We start from the raw sequence: 24,621 nt of genomic DNA on the forward strand, positions 1-24,621 counted from the left end.
TGACAGGGAGTCATAAAGTCTATACCGTCTACATGAAGAGAAACATAGGGAAATGCTCAGGTCACTAATCTGAAAATGAAATGTGGTTTTCTCTTTCTTTCCAATGGCTCTGTCTTAAGGTCCAGTCAGCTTGAACCAACGCAGATTGTTCTTTATTTTGAGATAACCTACCAGCATAAAGTGCACCAATGGGTACATTCTATCACTGGCCACGCTGTTGAATCGTGCTTCGTCACAGAATTTGGGCCCCAAAGGGAATTTCTGCCAGCTGCATCCTCCCACTTTGATAATTGACTATATGGCATATCCCAGCTTCCCAAATGAATCGAAAGCAATTCCATATCCATTTGATTAGACTCACACAGTTACCCTTAGGTCCACTTCTTCCAGGCTGGCCAGACATCCCAATGATGCCTAGTCCCACATGCTAGCATTTAGCGAGTGTCGCTCGAAACTTTCCTATTCATGTACCTTCAGATTCCTTTTAAATGGTGTAATTTTACACTCCTCCACCACCTCCACTGGCAGCTCGTTCTACACACGAATCACCTTCTGTGTGAAAAGGTTGCCACTCAGGTCCCTCTTAAATATTTCATCTCTTAGTTTTAACCTATACCCTCTAGTTTTGGACTCCCTATCTTGGGGAAAATATTTTGGCTATATACCTTATCCATCTTGCTCATTATTTTTTAAATGTCTATAAGATTAAACCTCAGACTCTAACGCTCTTGGGGGGAGAAAACCCAGGCTTTTTACTCTTCTTAACATTAACAGTAATTTTCACAAATATCCAAGCTCCACTTAGCCCCTCTAGTCCTGTTGAGAAGCGAAGCTTTTCCTCTCAAAGTGGGGAGCAGTGTAATGAGACCTGGGAGTCCCTCATACACGAGTCGTTGAAAGTGAGCATTGCAGGTGCATTAGCGTTGAAGAAAGTAAATGGAATTTTGGCTGTCATAGCGAGATGATTTAAGTCCAGGAACAGGGATGTCTTGCTGCAATTGTAAACTGAGACCATAACCTGGCATATTGTGTGGGCAGTTTGGGATCAAATATCTGAGGGAGGATGTTCTGGCTGTGATTAGAGTGCAGCGAAACTTTCCCAGACTGATTCCTGAGATGGAAAGACTGGCATATGAAAGGAAACTATCAGTTAGGATTAAATTCGTTGGAATTTGGGAGGGGGTGAATGGGGGATGGGTGGGGAGGAGGGAGTGTAGAACGAAGGAGTCGCAGTCGAAAGGAGACGGCATTGATCTGAACTGAGGAGAAATGTCTTCACGCAGAGAGTGTGGAGCCCGTGTAATTCTGTACCACAGAAAGCAGTCAGGGCCAGAATATTGAATGTTGCTCAAGACGAAGCTGGATAGTGCTCTTGGGGAATAAAGGGAGAAAGTGTGGGAACAGGGGACTGAACTGCATGATCAGCCATGATCCTTTTGAAAGAATGGAGCAGGCTAGTAGGACCAAGTGGCCTAATGCTATCAATGTATTTCCATAATTTTCTGGGGCAGTGAATCCCACAGGCTAATCACTCTCCGGGTGAAGATATTTCTCGTCATCTCAGTCCTCAATGACCAGCCCAATGCCCTGTTTTGTTTGTCTCTAGATTTCCATAATATGGCTGTGAGATGTGGCGTATAATGATAATTAGTCTCTATTCAGAATCTTTAACAGTTAAAAAAAGTAACGATAATTAATAGTACTCACGCTTGATGGACAAATGGAGCTGATTACTGCGTTTCCACACCTTCCCGTCCGTGACTTCACAATGGTAAGTACCCGAGTCTGCTGGATGAGCTGATTCAGAGATGTAATCACTATGGTCGGATGGGGACTGGAGAGGGGCCCCATTTCTGTAAAAGCTGTACCGCAACGAAGCTTGAGAGGGATTCTCTTCAACCCAGCAGACCAGTTTAACCCGTTGGCCATCAAGCAGCTGTCCCCCAGGGTGAATTTTCAGCATAGGGAGAGCGAACGCCTCTGGAATTCAGAAGGACATGTTTCTGTTTCAGTCCATAGAGTTTCTGGGCGTGGGAAAGCTCAGTGATCAGAACGATTGCAAGACAATTCCTAGGCAGGGTTCAGTGCACGAGACTACTAACAATTCTTCGAGGCCAATCAAGGTTGTTAGTATCGTGACAGCATGAGATCTGAAGTGGTAACGGTCACGATCGCTTTTGAAATGAATACTTGTAACGGCAGAGGGAGTATTGTACCCGGTTCTAGAATTTACATTCTGGGAGCGACAAGCTATCACTGGGAGAGGGTGCAGAGTGAGATTTACCAGGATGTTGCCTTGGGGGCGGGAGAGTTTCAGTGATGGAGTGAGATTGGGAAGACTGGAGTTGTTTTCCTTAGATGAGGGGACATAAATAGAGTTGACAGGAAGAAATCTTGCCCCCATGATGGGATCAGTAACAGGAAGATATGCACACAGTTTGAAGGTAAGCGGTAGGAAGTTTAGGGAGGATGTGAGGAAACGCATTTTCACGCAGCGGGTCTGGAACTCACTGCCTGTAAGGGTGGGACAGGCAGAAACCCTCATCACACTGACGAGTATTTAGATATGCACTCACTAAGTCACGGTTGTGGGGAAACTGCTGAGGCAAAGGGGATTAGAGAATAGTGAGGTGGCTGCTTCCCACTGGCTGGGTCAAATGTTCTTTCATTTGTTCTGGGCACTCTGCAGTGATGATAGATAGTTACGTTTAATGGAAATGAGAATGCTGTCGCTCTTCTTCCTCAGACTGTAAACCGTATCGATCGCTTCACAGGCATAACTCCCAGAAACGTTTGCAGCTACTGCATTGATGGTGTATATGCTGCCATGATCAGGTCCGGCCTCCAGAGCGCTGTCTCTGTAAAACGTGTAGTGAAGCCGGATGAAGGGCCGTGCTGCCTGGGCAGTGCACGTCAGCGTAAGCCACAGCCCCTCGAATACTTCAGCCGCTGGCTCCACCATCAGCAGGGGCTTGGCAAAGCGTTCTGGAATGTAACACACAATGGTGGCTCATCAATCAACTGTTATCATCACAAAGCAAAAGGCACAAACGTGACATGGGAGGAAGGATGTGAGCATTCACTGACAAAAGACAGGCGAGAGGGCGAATCTGTATCTCTTTCTTCCTCCTAAATTTTATGTTCCATTTTGATGTCACTAGGTTCTTAGAATCATAGTGCCTTACAACACGGAAACAGACCCTTTATCCCAACACGTCCATGCTGACCAGGTTTTCTAAGCTGATCCATTTCTATTTGCCAGCATTTACCCCCTATCACTCTGAGTCTTTCCTGTCTGCGTTCCTGAATATACGTTTGTTAGAATTGTACCAACCTCCATCATTTCCTCTGGCAACTCACTTCATATATGTTCCACTGTCTGTGTGAAGAAGTTGGCCATTTTGGGCCTTTTTAAATCTTTCCACTTTCAACCTAAATCTCTGCCCTCCCGTTTTGAACTCTGGCATCCTGCGGAAAAGACTTTGGCTATTTAAGTTTTGTATGCCCTGAGCAATTCTATGAACCTCTATAGCGTCACCCCTCAGCCTCATGTGCTCCCGTATATTCATTAAACATAAAGCCTCCACTCTGGATAACATTCTTGTAAATCTGTCTTTCGCACCCATTCAAAGTCAATGTCCACAGCAGGACTTGAACCCACTTCCTAAGAACTAGGCCGGGGTCTCTGGATTAAAAGCCCATTGGTAATTAGATTAGATTACAGATTAGATTACAGTGTGGAAACAGGCCCTTCGGCCCAACAGGTCCACACCGACCCGCCGAAGCGAGACCCACCCATACCCCTACATTTACCCCTTACCTAACACTATGGGCAATTTAGTATGGCCAATTCACCTGACCCTGCACATCTTTGGACTGTGGGAGGAAACCGGAGCACCCGGAGGAAACCCACGCAGACACGGGGAGAACGTGCAAACTCCACACAGTCAGTCGCCTGAGGCGGGAATTGAACCCGGGTCTCAGGCGCTGTGAGGCAGCAGTGCTAACCACTGTGCCACCGTGCCGCCCACCGTGCCGCCCACAATGCAACTAGGCCATCACACAACTGACGCCTGGTGCGAGTCTGCAGCCATGTGATGCTTGAACTGCACTTTTCTCCTTTATAATGAAGGTTTCCATCATGTCTTCATTCATGAAATACTGAGCATTTGTCTTCATTATCTGAACGACAAAATTAAAATGATTCCTATCTCCTTTGCTACACTAGTTAATGCACCTTGAACGTTTGTGGTCTGGTTCGCTAACTGTCATCAAATGAGGACAGATTCCTCACCTTTGTACTCAGAACATACTCTTTATGATGTAAAATAACGGCATCCAAACACATCATGATCTTCGCCTCTATTAAACAGATTTCAGCTACGGTTTTTATTTCCCTTACAGATCACCATACGTCCACACAGGATTTTGGGAACCTTTACAGGGCCTCCTCAATGCCTCGGCACATTTCTTAATGTGTGGGAACCGGGTGAGGGGGGCACCATGATTGCATTATGAAAACATGCATTGTGTTATGAAGCTGGAAAGGGCTTAACAGGATGTTATCGAGACCGGAGGGTCTGAGTTATAAGCAGACACAGGTTAGGCTGGAACTTATTTTCCTGGATTGTCAGAGGCTGAGGACCTCGTAGCAGTTCATAATATCACGAATGGCAGAGATGAAATGAATAGACAAGATCTTTTCCCCAGGGTAGGGAAGTCCAAAACTAAAGGCCATAGCTTTACACTGAGGGGGGAAACATTTAAAAGGAAAGTGAGGTCAACTTTTTCACACAGTGGGTATTGCATATATTGAAGGAGCTGCCAGATTAACTGGTGGAGACTGGTACAAGTACAACATAAAAAAGACATTTTGATACGTATATGGACAGGAACACTTTAGATGGGTATGTGCAAAACACAGGCAAGTGGGACTAGTTTAGTTTAGGAAACCTGGTCGGCATGGACGAGTTGGCCAGAAGGACCTGCTTCCGTGGTGGAGTCAATGTTTAGGACTCTCAGGGCTGCATGGTATTCACTGTACAACAATGCCACTTGGGGATCTGTCCTGCTGGAAGAATAGCACCACCAACAGCGTGGGTTCAATTCCTGCACTGGCTAGAATCACCGTGAAGGGCTCTCCTTCACATCTATCGCCTGTTCCAATGTGTAGTGATGCTCAGATTAAACTGCCACCAAATATCCTCTCCCTAACGATGCAGAGTGACTGTGGTGGCTTTACTATCTTTCCCATTACTCATAAGCCGGTAAAAGGAGCGGGATTGACAAAGGGCGCACAGAGAGTATTCTCCTCCAGTGGGAGAATCTTGAATGCGAGGTTATCATTTCGGGATAAGGGAGTGTGACAGACTAAATAATGAAATTAGGAAGAATGATTTCTCTCAAAGGAGCGGGCGGCGATGACTAGAGAGTGAATAAGCTTGGGTTGTTTCCTCTGGGGTAGAGAAGGGTCTTTGGTGGGGATGGCGAGGCGGGGCGGAGGGAAAAGTGACCTGGAAGAGATGTGTAGGATTTTGAAAGATATGGACTGGGGGGAAGCAACTATTCCCCTTAGTCAAAGGGTCAATAAGTTGGGGGTGGGGTCATCATTTTTAAATGAAAGGAAGAGAGGGATTTGAGCATAGTTTCACCCACAGGTTACTGGCAGTCTGGAATTCTCGGACTGAGAGGGTAGCTCAGGAGGGTAGCCTCATAAACTTTAATTGGATAAGCACTTGAAATGCCATAACTGTCAAGGCTGTGCGGCCTAGTGCAGGGAAGTGGGGCGAGTTTTAATTTAGTTTTGCTTTGGCAGTACAGACATAATGGACCGAAGGGACTCATTGGTACTGCATAATTCAGAATGTCTCCAATGTTTAAATCAACCCTCTAGAGAAACATAAACATTTTCTCCCGCAAATTGTAACATGTACCTTGAATCTGAACATCAAAAGACTGTGATACGGATAAATTCTACAGCTGTACAATCCACTGTCATCAGTGCTGTTTATGTTACTGCTATGAGAAGATTCACGTCTTTTAGACTTCATTGAATGAGTTTTCTCGACTTTTTTTTTATTAAAGGTAAATTCTCTCTCCCCCTAAAAATTGAATCCATACTGACTATTCAGAATCACTGTCACTCCTTCCAAAGGTGAACTGTGACAACATGGAAAGCCATATCTCTATCTCAGACTGAAAGAAAAGTTGCATCATTACAGCTCATTTCACTGGTAACTGCTCCAAGCACATTCACCATCACATTCTTTCTGGAATGGATTTAGAAGTAACAATTCAGTCAACATATCCCCGAGATTTTGCACAATCTGGTCTGAATAAATAAACTTATAACATGAATTTGCTTTCATCTCACCTTCAGAATTGAGTATGGTTTAGGTCTTCTTACATACGAAATTACATTAAGACAATAAGAAATCAGGACAAGGATATTCAGCCCCCTTGTCACTCGTAAAGTGTCGAGTAATATCAGTTAGAAAAATTTCCTCTGTCAGCAGAAATGAAATGCAAGTAGAGGTGCGGAGAAGACGTACAGATGCAACATGAGGATTGAAGCATTTTAACAAAACGTTATCAGAGTAAAAGACAAGGACAGAAAATATTACAATAGCAGAAAGATGCAGACATGACTGCACAACCATCAAGATAAATCGGTGGAGGACTGACAATTCTTAATGATCTTATATGACATTCTCAGACTTCAGAGTAAAGGGTTCTGTAGGCAATAGCGATCATAAGTTATTGTTGACACAGTTACTTTGATAAGAAAACGAATGGATGAGTTGGTAGAGAAGGGAAGGGCAACGCTGTCTGTGTGAAGGCACCTCTCCTCATCTCAGTTTTACTCCAACTCCTTGACACTGTGAAACCCTGCTTCTCGACATCCACTCACATTCCAAGTGTCACTGGGATCATCCTTCTGGCGTTTACAATGTCTAGTCATATAGTCAAACAACATGGAAACAGAGCCTTTTGTCCAACAAGTCCACACCAACCATGTTCCCAAAATAAACTGACCCCACAAACCCGCATTTCCAAAACTTTCCTACTCATGAATTTAGGAGCAAGTGAGGACTGCAAATGCTGAAGATCAGAGTCGAAACGCGTAGTGCTGGAAAGGACATCAGGTCAGGTAGCATCCGAGGAGCAGCATAAGTCAGTATTTCAGGTACAAGCCTTTCATTAGAAATATGGAGGGGGAAGGAGGCTGAAAGAAAGAAAGGGCGGTGGGCGTCGGACAGGGTGTAAGGTAGCTGAGATGAAGATTGGTGAATGCAGGTGTGGGGTAGTTATGACTGATCGGAGGGGATGGTGGAGCAGGTATGTGGGAAGGAAGATGGACAGGTTGCACAGTTCAAGAAGGCAGTGACAAGTTGGAAGATTGGATTTGGATGAGCCGGAGAGAATAGATTTTGAAACTAATGAAGTCAATGCTGATACCATGTGGTTGAGGCTCCCAAAGTGGAAAATGAAGCGTTCTTCTTCCGGTTGGTGGGTGGCTTTGATTTGGCAGTGAAGTTGGCCCAGGACTTGCATGTCCTTGGCAGAGTGGGAAGGGGAGTTGAAGTGGTTGACCACAGGCCAATGGGCGTTTTTGGTATGTTTGTTCCAGAGATGTTCCCTGAAATGCTCCGAGAGTTGACATGCTGCATTACCGATGTAGAGGAGACCACATCGAGAGCACAGACACAGTAGATGAGCTGGGTGCATGTGCAGGAAAACCTCTGCCAGATTTGAAAGGATCCTTTGCTACTTTAGAGAAAAATGAAGGAGGAGATGTGGGCGAAGGTTTTACACCTCTTGCGGTTTCACAGGAAGTTGCCAGGTGTGGAGGATGGATTGGTGGGCAGGGGAATATAGACTAATGAGGGAGTCACAGAGAGAATGGACTCTGAGGAACGCAGGTAGGGGTGAAGACGGAACTATATGTCTGGTGGTGGGGAGTGATTGTAGTTAGCGGAAATGGAGGAGGATAATGCACTGTATCCAGAGATTAGTTGTGGAAAGTGTGGAAAAGCGGGATTTTTTTCCTTTGTGCGGTTGGAGGGTTGGAGTTCAAGGGCAGAGGAGCAGTAAATAGAGGAGATGCGTTGGAGGTCCTTTTTGATCACGTGTGAGGGGAAATTATGATCCTTCAATTCGGAGGACATCTGTGGTGCCCTGGCGTGAACTTATCCAAATATCTTCGAAACATTGTAAGTGTACCTGCATCCATCATTTCCTTTGGCAGATCATTCCATACACCAAAAACTCTGTGTAAGTAAAAGCTGCCACTAGTGCTGGTTTCAAAGTTTGAACTCCGCACCCGGGGGCAAAGACCCTTGTAATTCACCTTACCTATGTCCGTCATGGTTTTGTAAGACTCAATAAGGTTACCCCTCAAACTCCTTTGATGCAGTGAAAAATGCCCCAGATTTTCCAATCTATTTATATATCGCAACCCTCCATTCCCAGCAACATACTTGCAAATATCATCAGTACCTTCTCTGGTTTAACAATATCCTCCCTATTACAGAGCGACCAGAACTGCACTCAATATTCCAGAACAGACCTTACCAACACCCTATACAATCTCATAATGGCACCCCAACTTCTGTACTCAAAAGTCTGACCAATGAAGGCAAGCATGATAATTGCCTTCTTAACCATCCTGTGACGCAAATTTCAAAGAACTATTTAACTGAACCTCTATGTCTCTCCGTTCCACAACACTATCCAAACCGCTTCCATTACTTGCATCAACTGGGTCTTTATATCACTTATACACTTATCCAAATTTCATTCCACCTGCCACTCCTCCGCCTATTGATGCAATTCATCAAGACAAAAATTTTCACGATGCACTATACTAACAATTTTGATGTCATTTGCGATCTTACTAACCACGCCTTCAATATTCTCATCCAAATCATTTATATAAATGACAAACTGCAGTGCACCCAATACCGATCCCTGTGGAACACCACTGACCACAGGCCTCCAATCTGAAAAAAAAGCGTTCCACCATTACTCTATTTTCTGCTGTTAAATCAATTTTGTATCCAATTGGAAAGCTCACCCGGAACCCCATGTGAGCTAACTATACTAATTAGTCTACCTCATTCTTCTCTACTAAGGTGAGTTTAACCCTAATCATTCCAGCCTCCATTTTCTGTCAGTCCTGCCATCCCAGGAATCAGTCTGTGAAACCTTTGCTGTCCTCCCTCCATAGCCAGAACATCCTTCTTCAGATACTGAGACCAAAGCTGTTCACGGAATACTCCAGTGTGTGGTCTCATCCTTTACAATTGCTGTAAAAAAAAAATTATATTCACTCATGGTATATGGTCATCACTAACTGGCTAATATCTACAGATTTGTCTCTAGTTGCTCACTTGAAAGGGTGGTGGTGAGCTGCCTTCTTGAATCAATGGGTCCATGTGCTGGGGAGAGATCCACAATGCCCTTAGGGAGAGAATTCGAGGATTTTCACAAAGCAACATTAAAAGAAGTATTGACATATCTCCAAGTCTGGATCGTGAATGGCTTAGAGGGGAACTTTGGAGGGGGTCATGTTCTCATGTATCTGATGCCCTTATTCTTCTAGATGGAAGTTGTCGTGCGTGTGGAGGGTGCTGTCAGAGGATCCTTGGTGAATTTCTGCAGTACATCTAGTAGATGGTACACACTGCTGCTACTGAGCATTGGTGGTGTAGGGAGTGCATGTTTGTGGATGTGTAACCAATCAAGCGTTTGCTGCTTTTCCCTTGAACGGTGTTGAGCGTCTCGAGTCTTCTTGAAACTGCACGCATACAGGAAAGTGTGGAGCATTTCATCACTCTCCTCAATTGCAACTTGTCGATGTTGGACAGGCTTCAAGGAGTCAGAAAATGAGCTTCTCACTGTCGGATTCCCAGCCTCTGACCTGCTCTTGGAGTCACTGTGTTTATGTGGTCAGTCCAGTTGGGTTTCTGATCAACAGGATGTTGACAATTGGGGATTTAGAGATGGTAGCAATATTGAATGTCAAGGGGGTGATGTTTCAGTACTCTGTTATTGGTAATGGTCAATGCCTGGCATTTGAGTGGCACAGATATTATTTGCCACTTGGTAGTCCAAGTCTGTTATTGTCCAGATCATGCTGTAATTGAAAATGGACTGCTTAAGTCTCTGAGAAGTGGTGAATTATGCTGAACGTTGTGCAATCATCAGTGGACATTCCCACATATGACCTTATGCTAGAGTGAAGATCATTGATGAAGCATCCCTGCTCCTGTCCTTGAGTCTCCATCACTGGGAGGTCTTGTCAAGAGCAGCGTACACAGACGTGGCATAGAATCATCAATACGTTCATCAGCACTAACTAAACAAAGGAATGACCAACCTGATACTGTGAGGTTTATGATGTTCGAAACCCATTTTCTATAGGCAATTTTTAACTCACACCGATAGAGTGCTTCATCTGAAAACGCTGCACTTTCTATCGTGAGTGACTCGTACGTAGCTTTTTCCATTAACCTATTATTTCGATACCATCGGAACCACTTTCGTCCTCTCGGGTTCTGGGATGGAGTCTGGCAGGTCATTACAATCTTCTCATATCTCAGTGCATGTTGTGGTTTTACTTCCAGAGTTAGAGCTTCGTCAGAAACTGCAAAATAATCGTGAGCAAAGTTGGACACAAAATCAGATCGGAATACAACAAATTACAGTTGAAAGATCAAAGGCATTGGGTTCAAGGTGACATCAGACTGTACAAGACCTTGATCAGGTTATTTTCTTTAGCAGAGGGAGGATTGGTGGCTGGGAATGGGGGTACTGACAGAAATGTGTACGATTCTGTAGGGCATGGACAGAATAGATTAGAAGCAGCTGATCCCCTCAGTTGAAGGTTCAATAATAAGGGGGGCATCTTCTTGAGGTGTAAGGCAGGATGTTTAGCGAAGGATTTCCAGATTGTTCTACCCAGAGGATGGTGGGCGTTAATGACCCAGCCTTCACAGCTCTCTATAATAAGTAATTCCACAGATAGGAGCCTCCCCCCTCTCCCAGACTCTCCCACAAAAGCTGAAACAAGCTCTCTCCGCATCTCCCCTGCCAAGTCCCTGGAAGGATCTTCATTCTTCTAATCTCCAATGAGCTGAAAATGTGTTGCTGGAAAAGCACAGCAGGTCAGGCAGCATCCAGGGAACAGGAGAATCGACGTTTCGGGCATAAGCCCTTCTTCAGGAATGAGGGACGAAATGTCCATTCTCCTGTTCCCTGGATGCTGCCGGACCTGCTGCGCTTTTCCAGCAACACATTTTCAGCTCTGATCTCCAGCATCTGCAGACCTCACTTTCTCCTCAATAATCTCCAATGAGGACAGGCTTAATCTACTTGACCTCTCCTCATGAGAAATCATCAAGTCCCAGTCCAGGGACCTAACCTTAAGGAAGTGGCTTATGTGGAAAAATGCATACTTGGCTGAACATGGTCTGGGTGGTCAGGAAAAACGTAAAGTCAATGGTTATTGCACCTCCATATGGCGTTCTCCGATTAACGTGAAGTCAATCCACACTACATATGACTCCAGACCCAAAGCAATGTGGTTGACACTTAACTGCCTTTGGGGATGGGCAACAAGTACTTGCCGAGATAGCGATGCCCTCATACCATAAATGAATTTTTAAGAAGTACACTTACTGGTCACGACGCCTTTTCCAGGTATCATGCAGTACTGTGAGAAAGTTGTGCTGCAGCAGTAAAACCCACCAGTTTCTCTATTAACAAGCATTTCAACAACATTACGCTGTGTCTCAATGATTTTCACGCCATTTTTGTACCAATAAACCGTTCTTCCTTTAAGTGTTCGGCATTCCAATTTTAAAGTCTCTCCTTCTTTTACGAATCCACTTGAGGGATATACATAAATCGTGTCCCTGCCAAAAGCTGAAGCGAGAGAGAAGCAAGAGGATTGTGAATCCAATCATTGCATCTTGTTGACCTCTCACTATTATAAACACAGTGTGCAGTTCAGCCTCAGTGTACTGGCATACGGTACATTGAGCTTTATTTCACCTTGACTTCTGACCGAATAATACAGGAATAAAAAAAGGTCTGAACTTGATGCATTTCATTGGCAACTAACCCTGGATTTCTTGACATATCATTACTGTGACACCAATCATTTAGCGAGTTTCATTTCTTTTTGAATGGCTGATCACTGACAGGTATCAGTGTATCTGCTTCTTAGAAGAGTTAACTACACCGAGTATGTTTAGCCATAAAAAAACAGCTTTATTACAGTGTGAAACGTTTTCAGTGATACCCAACGCTTTGGTTTAATCTCAACTTGACCAGTGAACCTCAAAGGAGAAAACGTCCAAATGTTTTCTATGTTCTGCCGAAGACGGCCCCACCCCACGCAAATATTACTCAATTTACCAGGCAGAGACAATCTCCAGTAAGAGAGAATCCAAACATCGCCTGTTGACGTTCAATGATGTTAGCATCAACGTACCTCCCATCCCTTGTACATTTGCAATAAAACTTTGTTATTCTGATCCAAACCCTTGAAATAAGGACCAACATTGCCTCCGCCCTTCCTGATTACCTGCTGCCTCCGATGTGCTAGCTTATTGTTTTTCATGCCCAGGTACCTGCCAAGTCTCCTTGTATTGCAGCTCTCTGACGTTTCTCTCCATTTAAATAATACAATGTTCTCCTGCTCAAAATGATCGTAAAACTGTGTTTTCCCAAACACCCTGTTTTAAATCGCATGCCCATTTGAAATATAGTGTTGGAGTTAAACTTTGATTCAGATATGCTGAATGGACTCTACCCAATGTGACCAAGTCTAAGAAAATGGCCATTGGTTGTCATTGTAACTGGTGGGGTATCCTCCATGGAAAGAAGTTAAAAATGATTCTGATGTTTCAGAGACAAAGCCTAACCTTGGACCAGAAAGACTGGAATCAAATTCCATTCGATGCAAATTTTGAAAAGTACGGAGAACAATTGGGGCCAGCAAGTCTCCAAATTTCCAAATGGTTTTGCAAAAAATTTTCAATTCTTCCTACCTTGGATGATCCCATGGAGCGCAAGATTCACTGGAAAACATAAAGGAATTGAAGTGTAAATGCCATTATTTCTGTCAGTGTCTTCGAAACAACAAGGCAAAGACAATATCAAAGCAATAAAATTGGAGAAGCAGCAGCGAAGCAGCAAATTCCATGACTGTTACTCAATGGGAACTGTTGACTCTTTAGCCTCATTGAAGTCGGTGTGGAAATATGAATTGCGTGATGACCCCTTCAGCTTCTCGCTCATCTTTCATTCTAAAATCAATTTTTGCTTTGTACCTTTCTTCTCTTATTTGCCCCTCATTTTTTACTCCTGTTTTTTTCTCTGCTCAGGTTCCCATTCCATGCCATTCTTTTTTAACAAATAAATGGAACTGTAAATCTAGATATGTTTTGAAAAATGAAATACGAATTGAAAAGACTACTGTATAAGGAATCACGTTCACATAACTTTCCATTTCTTGCCTCGAATACGTTCTCGGAAACCCCGAAAGTTAGTCAAGACTTACCAAGGATCTCCGCACTGAGGCTTCTGGTTTAGGGACAAGAGGCTACAATTACAGCAGGTCTCCTAGTGTAACATCTCTGATCAGTTTCAAGATGCATACACATCTCCCCCTGCATCTAAAGAATCTTCACGGGAGAGCGAGGGCTACTTTCAGCTTAACTGCAGAGCTAGAGAGGTCAGAAGCCCAGGAAAAGGCCCATGATGCCATCATCTCAGAACTATACAAAAACAGCCAAATCACTATTCTCTGAACCAAATTCCCCAGCACTTGGCCCAAAGCCTTGTCATCGCAAATGCATATCTAAATACTTCTTCAATGTGATGTGGGTTTCTGCCTTTCTCACCCTTACAGCTAGAGTGTTCCACATTTTCTACCACCCTCTGGGTGAAAATCTTTTTCCATATATTCGCCTCTAAACCTCCTGGCCTGTACCTTTAATCTATGCCCCTCTCTAGGTCATTGATCCCTCCCGGAAGGGGGAAAGCTTTTTTCCTATGTAGCCGATGTATTCTCCCTCATCATTTTATACATCCCAATCATGTCCCCTCCCACTCCCCATTCCTCTCTGCTCTAACGAAAATAACCTCAGTCTGTCCAATCTCTCTCAGTCATTGAAACCCTCCAACCCACAAGGCAACAGTCTGCTAAATCTCGTTATGTTTATGAAAAATGATGGTGTTTCCTTTCACTGCTCAGTGAGATTACTTGCCCTCTATCTTATTGGACATTATCCTCCGTTTGGCGGGTTCTGAAATTCTACTGATCCATCCATGACTTAACATTTTTGGTTTGCATGTAACATGCATCCTTTTCCGCAAAGATCAGATAATATTGCACTAAGTGGAATCAAATAACAATAATTGAAATATTCAATTCTTCCTCTCTCTCTCTCTCAGTTTTGAAATGCTATCATCAAAGCTTCTAACACTTTGTTATTCCCGATTTTTTCAAAGATTTTTTTTATGATGGGCGCAGCAATTATTTTTTGCACTTGAGGAACTGCGAAGGAAGTGTCGGGTTATCTGCAGTAGAATAAAACTTCACGTGACCGGGCAACAGAGCAGGTTTGTCAGGGACAAGATTCCATTGTAACACACACTTACACAGGATAAAAAGCACGGAGATCTGCAACATTTCCGACGCGGTTTTGTAGCACAACAGTGTCCAACTCAGTGTGACCTGGTGACTGCTACGTCAAAGCTTTCTCTCTCACAGTTACCTGCAACAGAAGGCGATATGTTCAGAAACAGCAGCAGGAGGCTGCTCTCTCCATACTCTGCTCGCCCTTCCAATTAATTAGCTACATTCACAGGAACAGCAGTAGACCAACACTTCGAACCTGTTCCAATAAACAATGCTTGATCTGCGGCCGAGCTCCACATATATTGCTTTGGACACATCCCGTTCATATCGTTGCTGAACAAACATTGATCCATCTGGGACTGAAAAGGAAGAACAGAACGAGCATCCACTGGTATTAGTGGAAGACATTTACCAACCTGTCCCAACGAATAGTCGATAGGTTACGTGCTGGAAGACTGGAGGTTGTCTGACATGTTGCCTCTTTTTAAGAAGGGTGGTAAGGACAAGCCAGGGAATTATAGACCAGTGAGCCTGACGTCGGTGGTGGGCAATTTGTTGGAGGGAATCCCGAGGGACAGGATGCACATGTATTTGTAAAGTCAACGACTGATTAGAGATAGTCAACATGGCTTCGTGCGTGGGAAATCATGTTCAAAAACTTGATTGAGATTTTGAAGAAGTAACAAAGAGTATTGATGAGGGCAATGTGGTGGACGTGAACTATATGGACTTCAGAGAGGCGTTCCACAAGGTTCCCCATCGGAGACTGTTCAGCAAGGTTAGATCTCATGGTATATAGGGCGAATGAGCCATTTGGATACCAAACTGGCTCAAAGGGAGAAGACAGAGAGTGATGGTGGAGCGTTGGTCGGTTTTCAGACTGGAGACCTGTGACCAGTGGAGTGCCACAAGGATCTGTGCTTCCTCCAGTACTTTTCATCACTTATATAAATGGTTTGGATGTGAGCAGAAGAGGAATAGTTAGTAAGCTGTCAGATGACACCAAAATTGGAAGTGTAGTAGACAACGAAGAAGATAGCTTCGGATTGAGTCCAGGAGTTGGGAGGTCATTTAGCGGCTGTAGAAGATATTGGCGAGGCCACGTTTGGAATATTGCGTGCAAATCTGGTCTCCTTCCTATTGGAAGGGTGTTGTGAGACTTGAAAGATTTCAGAAAAGATTTAGAAGGATGTTGGAGGATTTGAGCTACAGCGACAGGCTAAATGGACACGGGCTACTTTCCCTGGAGCTTCACAGGCTGCGGGGTGAACATATAGAGGTTTATAAAATCATGAGGGGCATAGATAGGATAAATAGACAAAGTATTTTCCATGACATGCGGAAGTCCAGAACTAGAGGTCATAGGTTTAGGGTGTGAGGGGACAGATATAAAAAGAGACCTAAGTGGCAACTTTTTCATGCAGAATGTGATGTGTGAATGTAATGAGCTGCCACAGGAAATGCTGGAGGCTAGTACAACAGCAATATTTAAAAGGCATCTGGAAGGGTATCTGAATAGGATGACTTTGAAGGGAAATGGGCCGGGTGCTGGCAGGAGGGACTGAATTGGTTTGGGATATCTAGTTGGCATGGACGTGTTGGACCAAAGGGTCTGCTTCCGTGCTGTAAATCTCTATGACTCCAAGATTCTATGACTCTTTGCCCAGAGTTATTGCTACTTACAGGACAAGAAAGAAACAAGAGCCAACTTCTGTCTGACAGCCATTTCTGAGAGAGAGAGAGAGAGAGAGAAAGAAAGAAAGAGAGAAAGAAACAGGAAACATCCTGCGATACATGGCACTTATAAGCACTCCCATCGTGACACAACCCCTCCCGGAGGAGGGAACGCAAATCAATCCTGGAAAGCCTTTGGAATGAGTTTTATCAGAGTTTAACTGCCAGTACTGAGGCTGAGTACACTTCTGCAGCTGTCATGACGATGGCATATTGCCACGGCTCTTTCTGCCGTTAAAGCAGCAACATCTGTGAATAAAACAGAAATCACGGTTTAAAGTGAAAGCAAAAAAGTCGTGCAGCCCACAAAGACACAACGACTCTCCATTTCACCACCGTAATATCCATCCATTTTATGTCTCTATTTTGTTTTCACCACATTTAACAACCGCTTTGTCCTTTCCACCAGTAGTGACCATTTCCATTCACTCCTCCCCTACCAAGTGTATCACAAAAACCGTTTTTCCCATCACTTTCAGTTCTGAAGAAGGGTCACTGAAGTCGAAATGTTAACTGTGTTTCTCTCTGAGTTTCTCTGGCACTTCCATTGTTTATAACCAGTAACATAGAACAATACAGCAGAATTACTAGGCCCTTCTGCCCCCCATGTTGTCTCAAACAGAACACTAAATGAAGCTGATCACTTCTGCTTGCTCTTGGTCCATGTCACTCCATTCCTTGAATTTTCAAAGTCTTATCTAAAATTCTCTTAAAAACCTGGACTGTGCCTGTCTCAACCTCCATCCTTGGCATTGCGTTCCAGACTCCTTTCACTCTCTGTGTAAAAACAGCTTGCACCTCTAATCTCCTTTAAACTTTCCCCTTCTCACCTTAAATGTATGCCCCCGAATATCAGAAATATTAACTCTGGGCAATAGATTCCAACCGTCAACCCTATCTATGCAAAGCATAATTTTAAACTCTTCTGTGAAGTTTCCCCTCGGCCTCAGCCGCTCAACAGAAAAAAGTACAAGTTTTTCTAGCTTCCCATTATAGTCCATTCCCTCAACTTCAGGCAACACCCAGATACCCGTATTGTGTATCCTTCCAAATCCTCCATATCCTTCCTGTAATGTGGCGAACACAATTGCACACAAAACTCTAAGTATGGCCTAACCACCGTCATATGAACCTGCAATATTACTCCCTGACTCTTGTACTCATTTCCCTATAGAATAAAGGCAAGCATGCTGTACGACGTCTTCACCAACCGATTTACTTACATGGCTACTTACAGCGAGCTATATACTTGAACTGCAAGATCTCTCTGTGCATCAGTGCTGGATGCTGAACTGAATGATTTTCTTTAATATTTGATCTCGCAAAATGTAGCACCTCACATTTACATGGATTCCACTCCATCTGCCATTTCTCTGTCAATATCTGCAACCGAACTGGATCCCGTTGTATCCTATGACAGCCTTCTACACTACCCATAACCCCACCAATCTTTTTTAATATTTGCAAACGTACTAACCCACCCGTCTACACTTTTATGTACGTCATTAATGTAATCACAAACAACAGAAGTCCTAGGGCATCATTAAACACGGACCTCCAGCCTAAAAACCGCTATTCCACCATTACCTTCTTTAAGCAAGCCCATTCTGAATCTACGCAGCAAAGTCACTCTGGATCCCACGCATCTTAATCTTCTTTATTAGCCAGCCAAGAAAGGCCTTTTCAGAAGCCTTATTAACACCTATGTAAATAAACTCCACAGCTCCATCCTCATTGATTGTCACCTACATGTAAAATTCAATCAAATTAGTAAGACATGAGCTGTCCTGCAAAAAGGCAGACTGACTGTCCCTGATTAAGGCATGATTTTCTAAATGTGCACAAATCCTACCCGGGGAATTCTCTCCAATACCTTGAAGAGCATTGATGTGAGTTTCACTGGTCTATGGTTTCCTGCTTATTCACTATTTTCCTTCTGGAACGAAGGAACAACATTATCTGCCTGCCAGTCCTCCAGCATCTCTCCATTAAACAGCGAGATATAAAATCTTACCAAAGGCCCAAGAAAATTCCCTCTATTTCCTCTCTCAATAAATGGTGTTGATAAAATCAGGCCGTGGGGAATATATCATCGGGCCCTGAGGACGTATCCACCTTAATGCTCTTCAAGAGACCCATCATCACTTATTTCTTGATCTTAGCATGCTGTAGTATATTCGTATGCTCATTACACATCTCACTAACTCCTTCATAGCCATTTCCAGGGTGAATATCAATGCTCATTTAGGATCTTGCCCACACCTTCTGCCTTCAAACTTAAGTTCCTTCCTTTAACCTTGACTGGTCCTACAGTCTCTCTCGTTATCCTCTGTTTACACTGAGACCTGCTGATTTTCCTCAGCACTTTCTGCGTTTATAAACTATAAAATTAACTCTGTTTCTCTCTCTCTCTCTCTCTAACTCATTTCTGGTTTTGTTTATTCTTTTGCTCATCTCATACTCACGATTCAAAAAATAACATTTTGACAACACAAATTTGCATATAACAATTTTTGAACACAGTTGAAATGTCTTGATCTCATATTTCCAATGCTATACGTGGCACTGACTCATCTGGTTTTATTTTACAGCACAGGGTATTATTTTTAAAATATAAGTGGTCTGACAGTCAGTGCTGACACGGGACCAGTAATGCAATGATTGAATTGCTTTATTCATTAATATAAAAACTGTGGAATTGCAGGAGATCTGAAACAACAAAAAAAAACTAAAAGTGCTGAAAAATCTCAGCAGGTCCGGCAGCATTTAGGAGTAGAGACAGAACAAAGTTAAAGTTGCAGATTATACACGCAGAAAGTATTGGAGAAACTCAGCAGGTTTGGCAGCATTTGTGAACAGAGGCAGATCACAGCTAATGTTACAGATTATAGATACAGAAAAGTGCTGGAGAATCTCAACAGGTCTGTCTGCATGCGTGAATAGACACAGAACAGAGTTAATGTTACAGGATTTAAACACAAAAGCCGCAGGTGTTGTGTGTGAATGTAATGAGCTGCCAGAGCAAATGGTGGAGGCTCGTACGACAGCAATATTTAAAAGGCATCTGGAAGGGTATCTGAATAGGAATACTTTGAAGGGATATGGGCCTGGTGCTGGCAGGTGGGACTGGATTGGTTTGGGATACCTGGTTGGCTTGGACGAGTTGGACCAAAGGGTCTGCTTCCGTGCTGTAAATCTTTATGACTCCATGATTCTATGACTCATTGCCCAGAGTTATTGCTACTTACAGGACCAGAAAGAAACAAGAGTCAACTTCTGTCTGACAGCCATTTCTGAGAGAGAGAGAGAGAGAGAGAGAGAGAAAGAGACAGAAAACATCCTGCGATTCATGGCACTTATAAGCACTCCCATCGTGACTCAACCCGCCCCCGAGGAGGGAACGCAAATCAATCCTGCAAAGCCTTTGGAATGAGTTTTACCAGAGTTTAACTGCCAGTACTGAGGCTGAGTACACCTCTGCAGCTGTCATGACGATGACATATTGTCACGGCTCTTTCTGCCGTTAAGCAGCAAAATCTGTGAATAAAACAGAAATCACGGTGTAAAATGAAAGCAAACAAGTCGTGCAGCCCACCAAGGCACAACGACTCTCCATTCCACCACCGTAATACCCATCCATTTTATATCTCTATTTTGCTTTCACCACATTTAACAACCGCTTTGTCCTTTCCACCAGCAGTGACATTTTCATTCACACTTCCCCGACCAAGGGTATCGTAAACAACGTTTTTCCCATCACTTTCAGTTCTGAACAAGGATCACTGAAGTCGAAATGTTAACTGTGTTTCTCTCTGAGTTTCTCTGGCACTTCCATTCTTTATAATCAGTAACATAGAACAATACAGCAGAGCTACTAGGCCCTTCTGCCCCCGATGTTGTCTCAAACAGAACACTAAATGAAGCTGATCACTTCTGCTTGCTCTTGGTCCATGTCACTCCATTCCTTGAATTATCAAACTCTTATCTAAAATTCTCTTAATAACCTGGACTGTGCCTGTCTCAACCTCCATCCTTGGCATTGCGTTCCAGACTCCTTTCACGCTCTGTGTAAAAACAGCTTGCACCTCTAATCTCCTTTAAACTTTCCCCTTCTCACCTTAAATGTATGCCCCCGATTATCAGAAATATTAACTCTGGGCAATAGATTCCAACCGTCAACCCTATCTACGCAAAGCATAATTTTAAACTCTTCTGTCAAGTTTCCCTTCGGCCTCAGCCGCTCAAGAGAAAAACAAATCCAAGTTTTTCTAGCTTCTCATTATAGTAAATTCAGGCAACATCCTGATAACCGTATTGTATTTCCTGCCAAATCCTCCATATCCTTCCTGTAAGGTGGCGAATACAATTGAACACGAAACTCTAAGTATGGCCTAACCACTGCCATATGAATCTGCAATATTACTCCCTGACTCTTGTACTCATTTCCCTATTCAATGAAGGTAAGCATGGTGTATGACTTCTTCACCAACCTCTCTACTTACATGACTGCTTACACCGAGCTATACACTTGAACCACAAGATCTCTCTGTATATCAATGCTGAATTCTGAACTGAATGATTTTCCTTAACATTTGATCTCGCAAAATGTCGCAACTCACATTTACATGGATTTCACTCCATATGCCATTTCTCTGTCAATATCTGCAACCGATCTGGATCCCTTTGTATCCTGTGACAGCCTTCTACACTACCCATAACTCCACCAATCTTTGTATCATTTGCAAACGTACTAACCCACCGTCTGCAACTTTTATGTAAGTCGTTAATGTAATCAAAAACAACAGAAATCCTAGAACACCACGAGACACTGACCTCCAGCCTAAAAACCGCTAATCCACCACTACCCTTTGTCTTCTTTAGGCAAGCCCATTCTGAATTCACGCAGCAAAGTCACTCTGGATCCCACTCATTTCAATCTTCTTGACTAGCCAGCCAAGAAAGGCCTTTTCAGAAGCCTTACTAACACCTATGTAAATAACACCCACAGCTCTACACTCATCGATTGTCAGCTCCTTGTAAAATTCAATCAAATTAGAAGATATGAGCTGTCCTGCAAAAAGCCGGACTGACTGTCCCTGATTAGACCATGATTTTCTAAATGTGCACAAATCCTACCCTAGGAATTCTCTCCAATAGCTTGAAGAGCACTGATGTGAGTTTCACTGGTCTATGGTTTCCTGCGTATTCTCTATTTTCCTTCTTTAACAAAAGAACAATATTAGCTGCCTGCCTGTCCTCCATCATCTCTCCATTAAACAGCGAGGATATAAAATCTTACCAAAGGCCCCAGAAAATTCCCTCTATTTCCTCTCTCAATAAATGGTGTTGATAAAATCAGGCCTTGGGGTATATATCATAGGGCCCTGAGGACGTATCCACCTTAATGCTCTTCAGGAGACGCATCATCACTTCATTCTTGATCTCAACATGCTGTGGCATATTCGTATGCTTATTGCACATCTCACTAATTTCTTCATATCCTTTTCGTGGATGAATACCAATGCTCATTTAGGATCTTACCCACACCTTCTGCCTCCAAACTTAAGTTCCTTCCGTTTTTCTTGACTGGTCCTACAGTCTCCCTTGTTATCCTCTGTTTACACTGTGACCTGCTGATTTTCCTCCGCACTTTCTGTGTTTATAATCAATAACGTTAACTCTGTTTTTTTCTTTGTCTCTCCCTCTCTCTCACTCACTACTGTTTTTCTTTAGTCTTTTGCTCATGCTCACACTCGCGATTCAGAAAGTAACATTGTGAAAACATAAATTTGCATATAATAATTTTTGGCCACATGGTGGAAACGTCTTAATGTGATATTTCCAATGCTATATGTGCTACTGACCCAAATGGTTTTATTTTACAGCACAGAGTATTTCTTTTAAGATATAAGTGGTCTGACAGTCAGTGCTGACATGGGACCAGGAATGCGATATTCTGAATTGCAGCATTCATTGACACAAAAACTGTGGAGGATGCTGCACGTCTGGAAAACAAAAAAACAGGAAGTACTGGAAAGACTCAGCAGAGACAGAACAGAGTTAAAGTTACACATTTTCGATGCAGAAACTCAGCAGGTCTTTCAGCATTTGTGAATAGAGACAGATCAGAGTTAAAGTTACAGATTATCGATACAGAAAATACTGAAGAATATCATCAGGTCTTTATTTTTGTTTGCGTAAATAGACACAGAGCAGAGTTTAATATTACAGGTTTTAAACACAAAAAGCGCAGGTGTTGTGTGTGACCAATCTCCTGCATCCATTATAAGGACGGTGAACAGTTCTGTACGGTACTGCAGATGCAGAAGCACCAATCCCCATGTATAGCTGAAGCATAGCCTCCCTAACATTAAATTCCCGTCACAATGATCCAGAGCATCCTATGAGCTTTCCTGATTGCTTGCTGTAGCTGTGCACCAACCTTCTATTCTTACAGAACTAATTTCCTGTAATGTGCTGATTTCCCCACTGGCAGTTTCTCAGAAAATTACGTGTGTTGTAATTTTATTCTAAAAGAGAAAGGGGAACTACAGGGGTAGAAGGAACAGCTGTGACGCTCTTTCGATTCAGTTTCCACTCAATGTCCCAGTCAGTCCCCGGTCCCTGGGGGCCACTGAAAACAGCACGAGTGCTGGAACCATTTTTAGCAGCGGGCGCTGTGGGGCAAGAGGTTCCCATTCTGTAAATGTCATGTTCAGTGGAGCAGAGAGGGGCAGAGAGGGATTGAGCAAGTCAAATTATGTGTTGGAAAGAGAAATTTGAAGTGCCGACTGATGGTTGCTCATGTACAAGTTATATAAAAGACTAGAGGCTTCACTGCATCGTGTCTGCTGTATGAGCGTAAGGCAACTTAAGAACACAGGTCCACTATACTTCAACGCTCAGATTGGACTCAAAAAACCACAATGGATGTTGGCAACTAAGTTCAACAGCAGAGACAATACCTCCGCTCAGAGTATAAAGTCAACTTATTATCTCAATGGGGAGAAACTTCAGAGTGATTCAGAAAAGAGGGACCTGGTTGTCCTTGTGCATGAATTTCGGAAAACGAATGAGAAAAATTCCATGAGTCTGTTATCCTATAACAAATTCCCGTTTTATTTCTATATGCATAGTACATGACACTGACCCACCTGGCTCAGAGTCGGACCCTAGAGTGAACAAAACCCCTTTGGCAGCCAGGACTCTCTAATCCGACCAGGATAACAGCCAGAATCAGGGAAACTATATTCTGATGGAATACACATCCATCAAAATTTCACCATTTCATTAACACTATAACTCCTGAGCCCTGGTTTAACGTGCATGACTTCCTTTCGTACCTTTATGCACCTACCCATTGTTGATAAAAAGTCAACTATTAAATAAAAAGGATTTGTTGTTGGACATAGTTCCAAGAATGGAGTTATCTCTAGTCAGGTTTAAAAGTTAAAAACAAAAGCAAATCACAAATGTTAAATCTTAACCCTTGTGGGAAAAGAAAGCACGACTTAGACAATAACTCCATTGAAATAATGATCTAGTATTGCACTGAAATGCTACATCATCTGACAATGTTTCCCACTAAACTTGCGTCAGAATTCAGGCACATATAAATTATTTTCTCAGTTACTTACACCGCTGTTTTGATGGAACGAAAAAATCCAACTCATAGTTGCACACAACATCCCGTGTCAGGAATGGATAGGTGTGGATTCTTCCCAGAACATTAACAGTCCTGAAGCTAGCAGCCTCTCCAATCGCCTCTCTCTCTACAGAGTGTGTGAACCACACTGATAAACTCTGCATGAAGAATCTGTACGCTATTTCCTCTTAAAAGTAATCTTTTAATCACTCACCACAACCAGTGGAGTGTTTTTGTTTTCGCAAGATGTGTGAAAGCAGTATTGCAATTACAACAAAATAAGAACTGAAAACGGGCACAGAAATTAAACAAGATTGCTATTTCAGACGGGTGGGTAACACTACTTCTTGGATTTGCATTTCACCCCGCAGTGTGCAGTGGGCAGATCTCTGCCTGGAACCTTCACTTTATAAGTGAAGTACAACGTGTCCTTCCAAATGTGTTACGCCTAGCAGAGGGAATCTGTCACTGGAGACAACACTTCAACATTTCTGACATAACCACGATAACCACATAACCTTCTTGCCATTGTCTGTTGCCTTCAACTCAAAAAAAGAGAAATGATTATAATCCATCAGCACAAGTTCTA

At 43.2% G+C, this 24,621-nt stretch overlaps 1 protein-coding gene across 8 annotated transcripts in view; it reads right to left on the reverse strand.

The window, feature by feature from the left end:
• LOC122544515 (platelet endothelial cell adhesion molecule-like) overlaps window positions 1-24,369 on the reverse strand; it is a 42,077-nt gene extending 17,708 nt beyond the window's left edge. Inside the window, exons 1-8 of one of the 8 annotated variants that reach the window (XM_043683780.1) lie at window positions 24,025-24,369; window positions 19,828-19,924; window positions 14,674-14,789; window positions 13,059-13,088; window positions 11,683-11,928; window positions 10,382-10,648; window positions 2,707-2,985; window positions 1,708-1,980 (exon numbers count right to left, since the gene is read on the reverse strand). In XM_043683780.1, coding sequence (XP_043539715.1) covers window positions 1,708-1,980; window positions 2,707-2,985; window positions 10,382-10,648; window positions 11,683-11,928; window positions 13,059-13,088; window positions 14,674-14,704 — 1,126 coding nt within the window. In that variant the 5' untranslated portion in view covers window positions 14,705-14,789; window positions 19,828-19,924; window positions 24,025-24,369. Of the gene's footprint in view, window positions 1-1,707; window positions 1,981-2,706; window positions 2,986-10,381; window positions 10,649-11,682; window positions 13,089-14,673; window positions 15,166-19,827; window positions 19,925-21,686; window positions 22,214-24,024 lie in introns of those variants that run through there. The other 7 variants (XM_043683781.1, XM_043683783.1, XM_043683779.1 and 4 more) reach the window with 7 other exon arrangements.
• Window positions 24,370-24,621: the final 252 nt, after the last annotated feature.

Source organism: Chiloscyllium plagiosum, chromosome 50 (genome assembly GCF_004010195.1).
Source record: "Chiloscyllium plagiosum isolate BGI_BamShark_2017 chromosome 50, ASM401019v2, whole genome shotgun sequence".
Taxonomy (NCBI): domain Eukaryota; kingdom Metazoa; phylum Chordata; class Chondrichthyes; order Orectolobiformes; family Hemiscylliidae; genus Chiloscyllium; species Chiloscyllium plagiosum.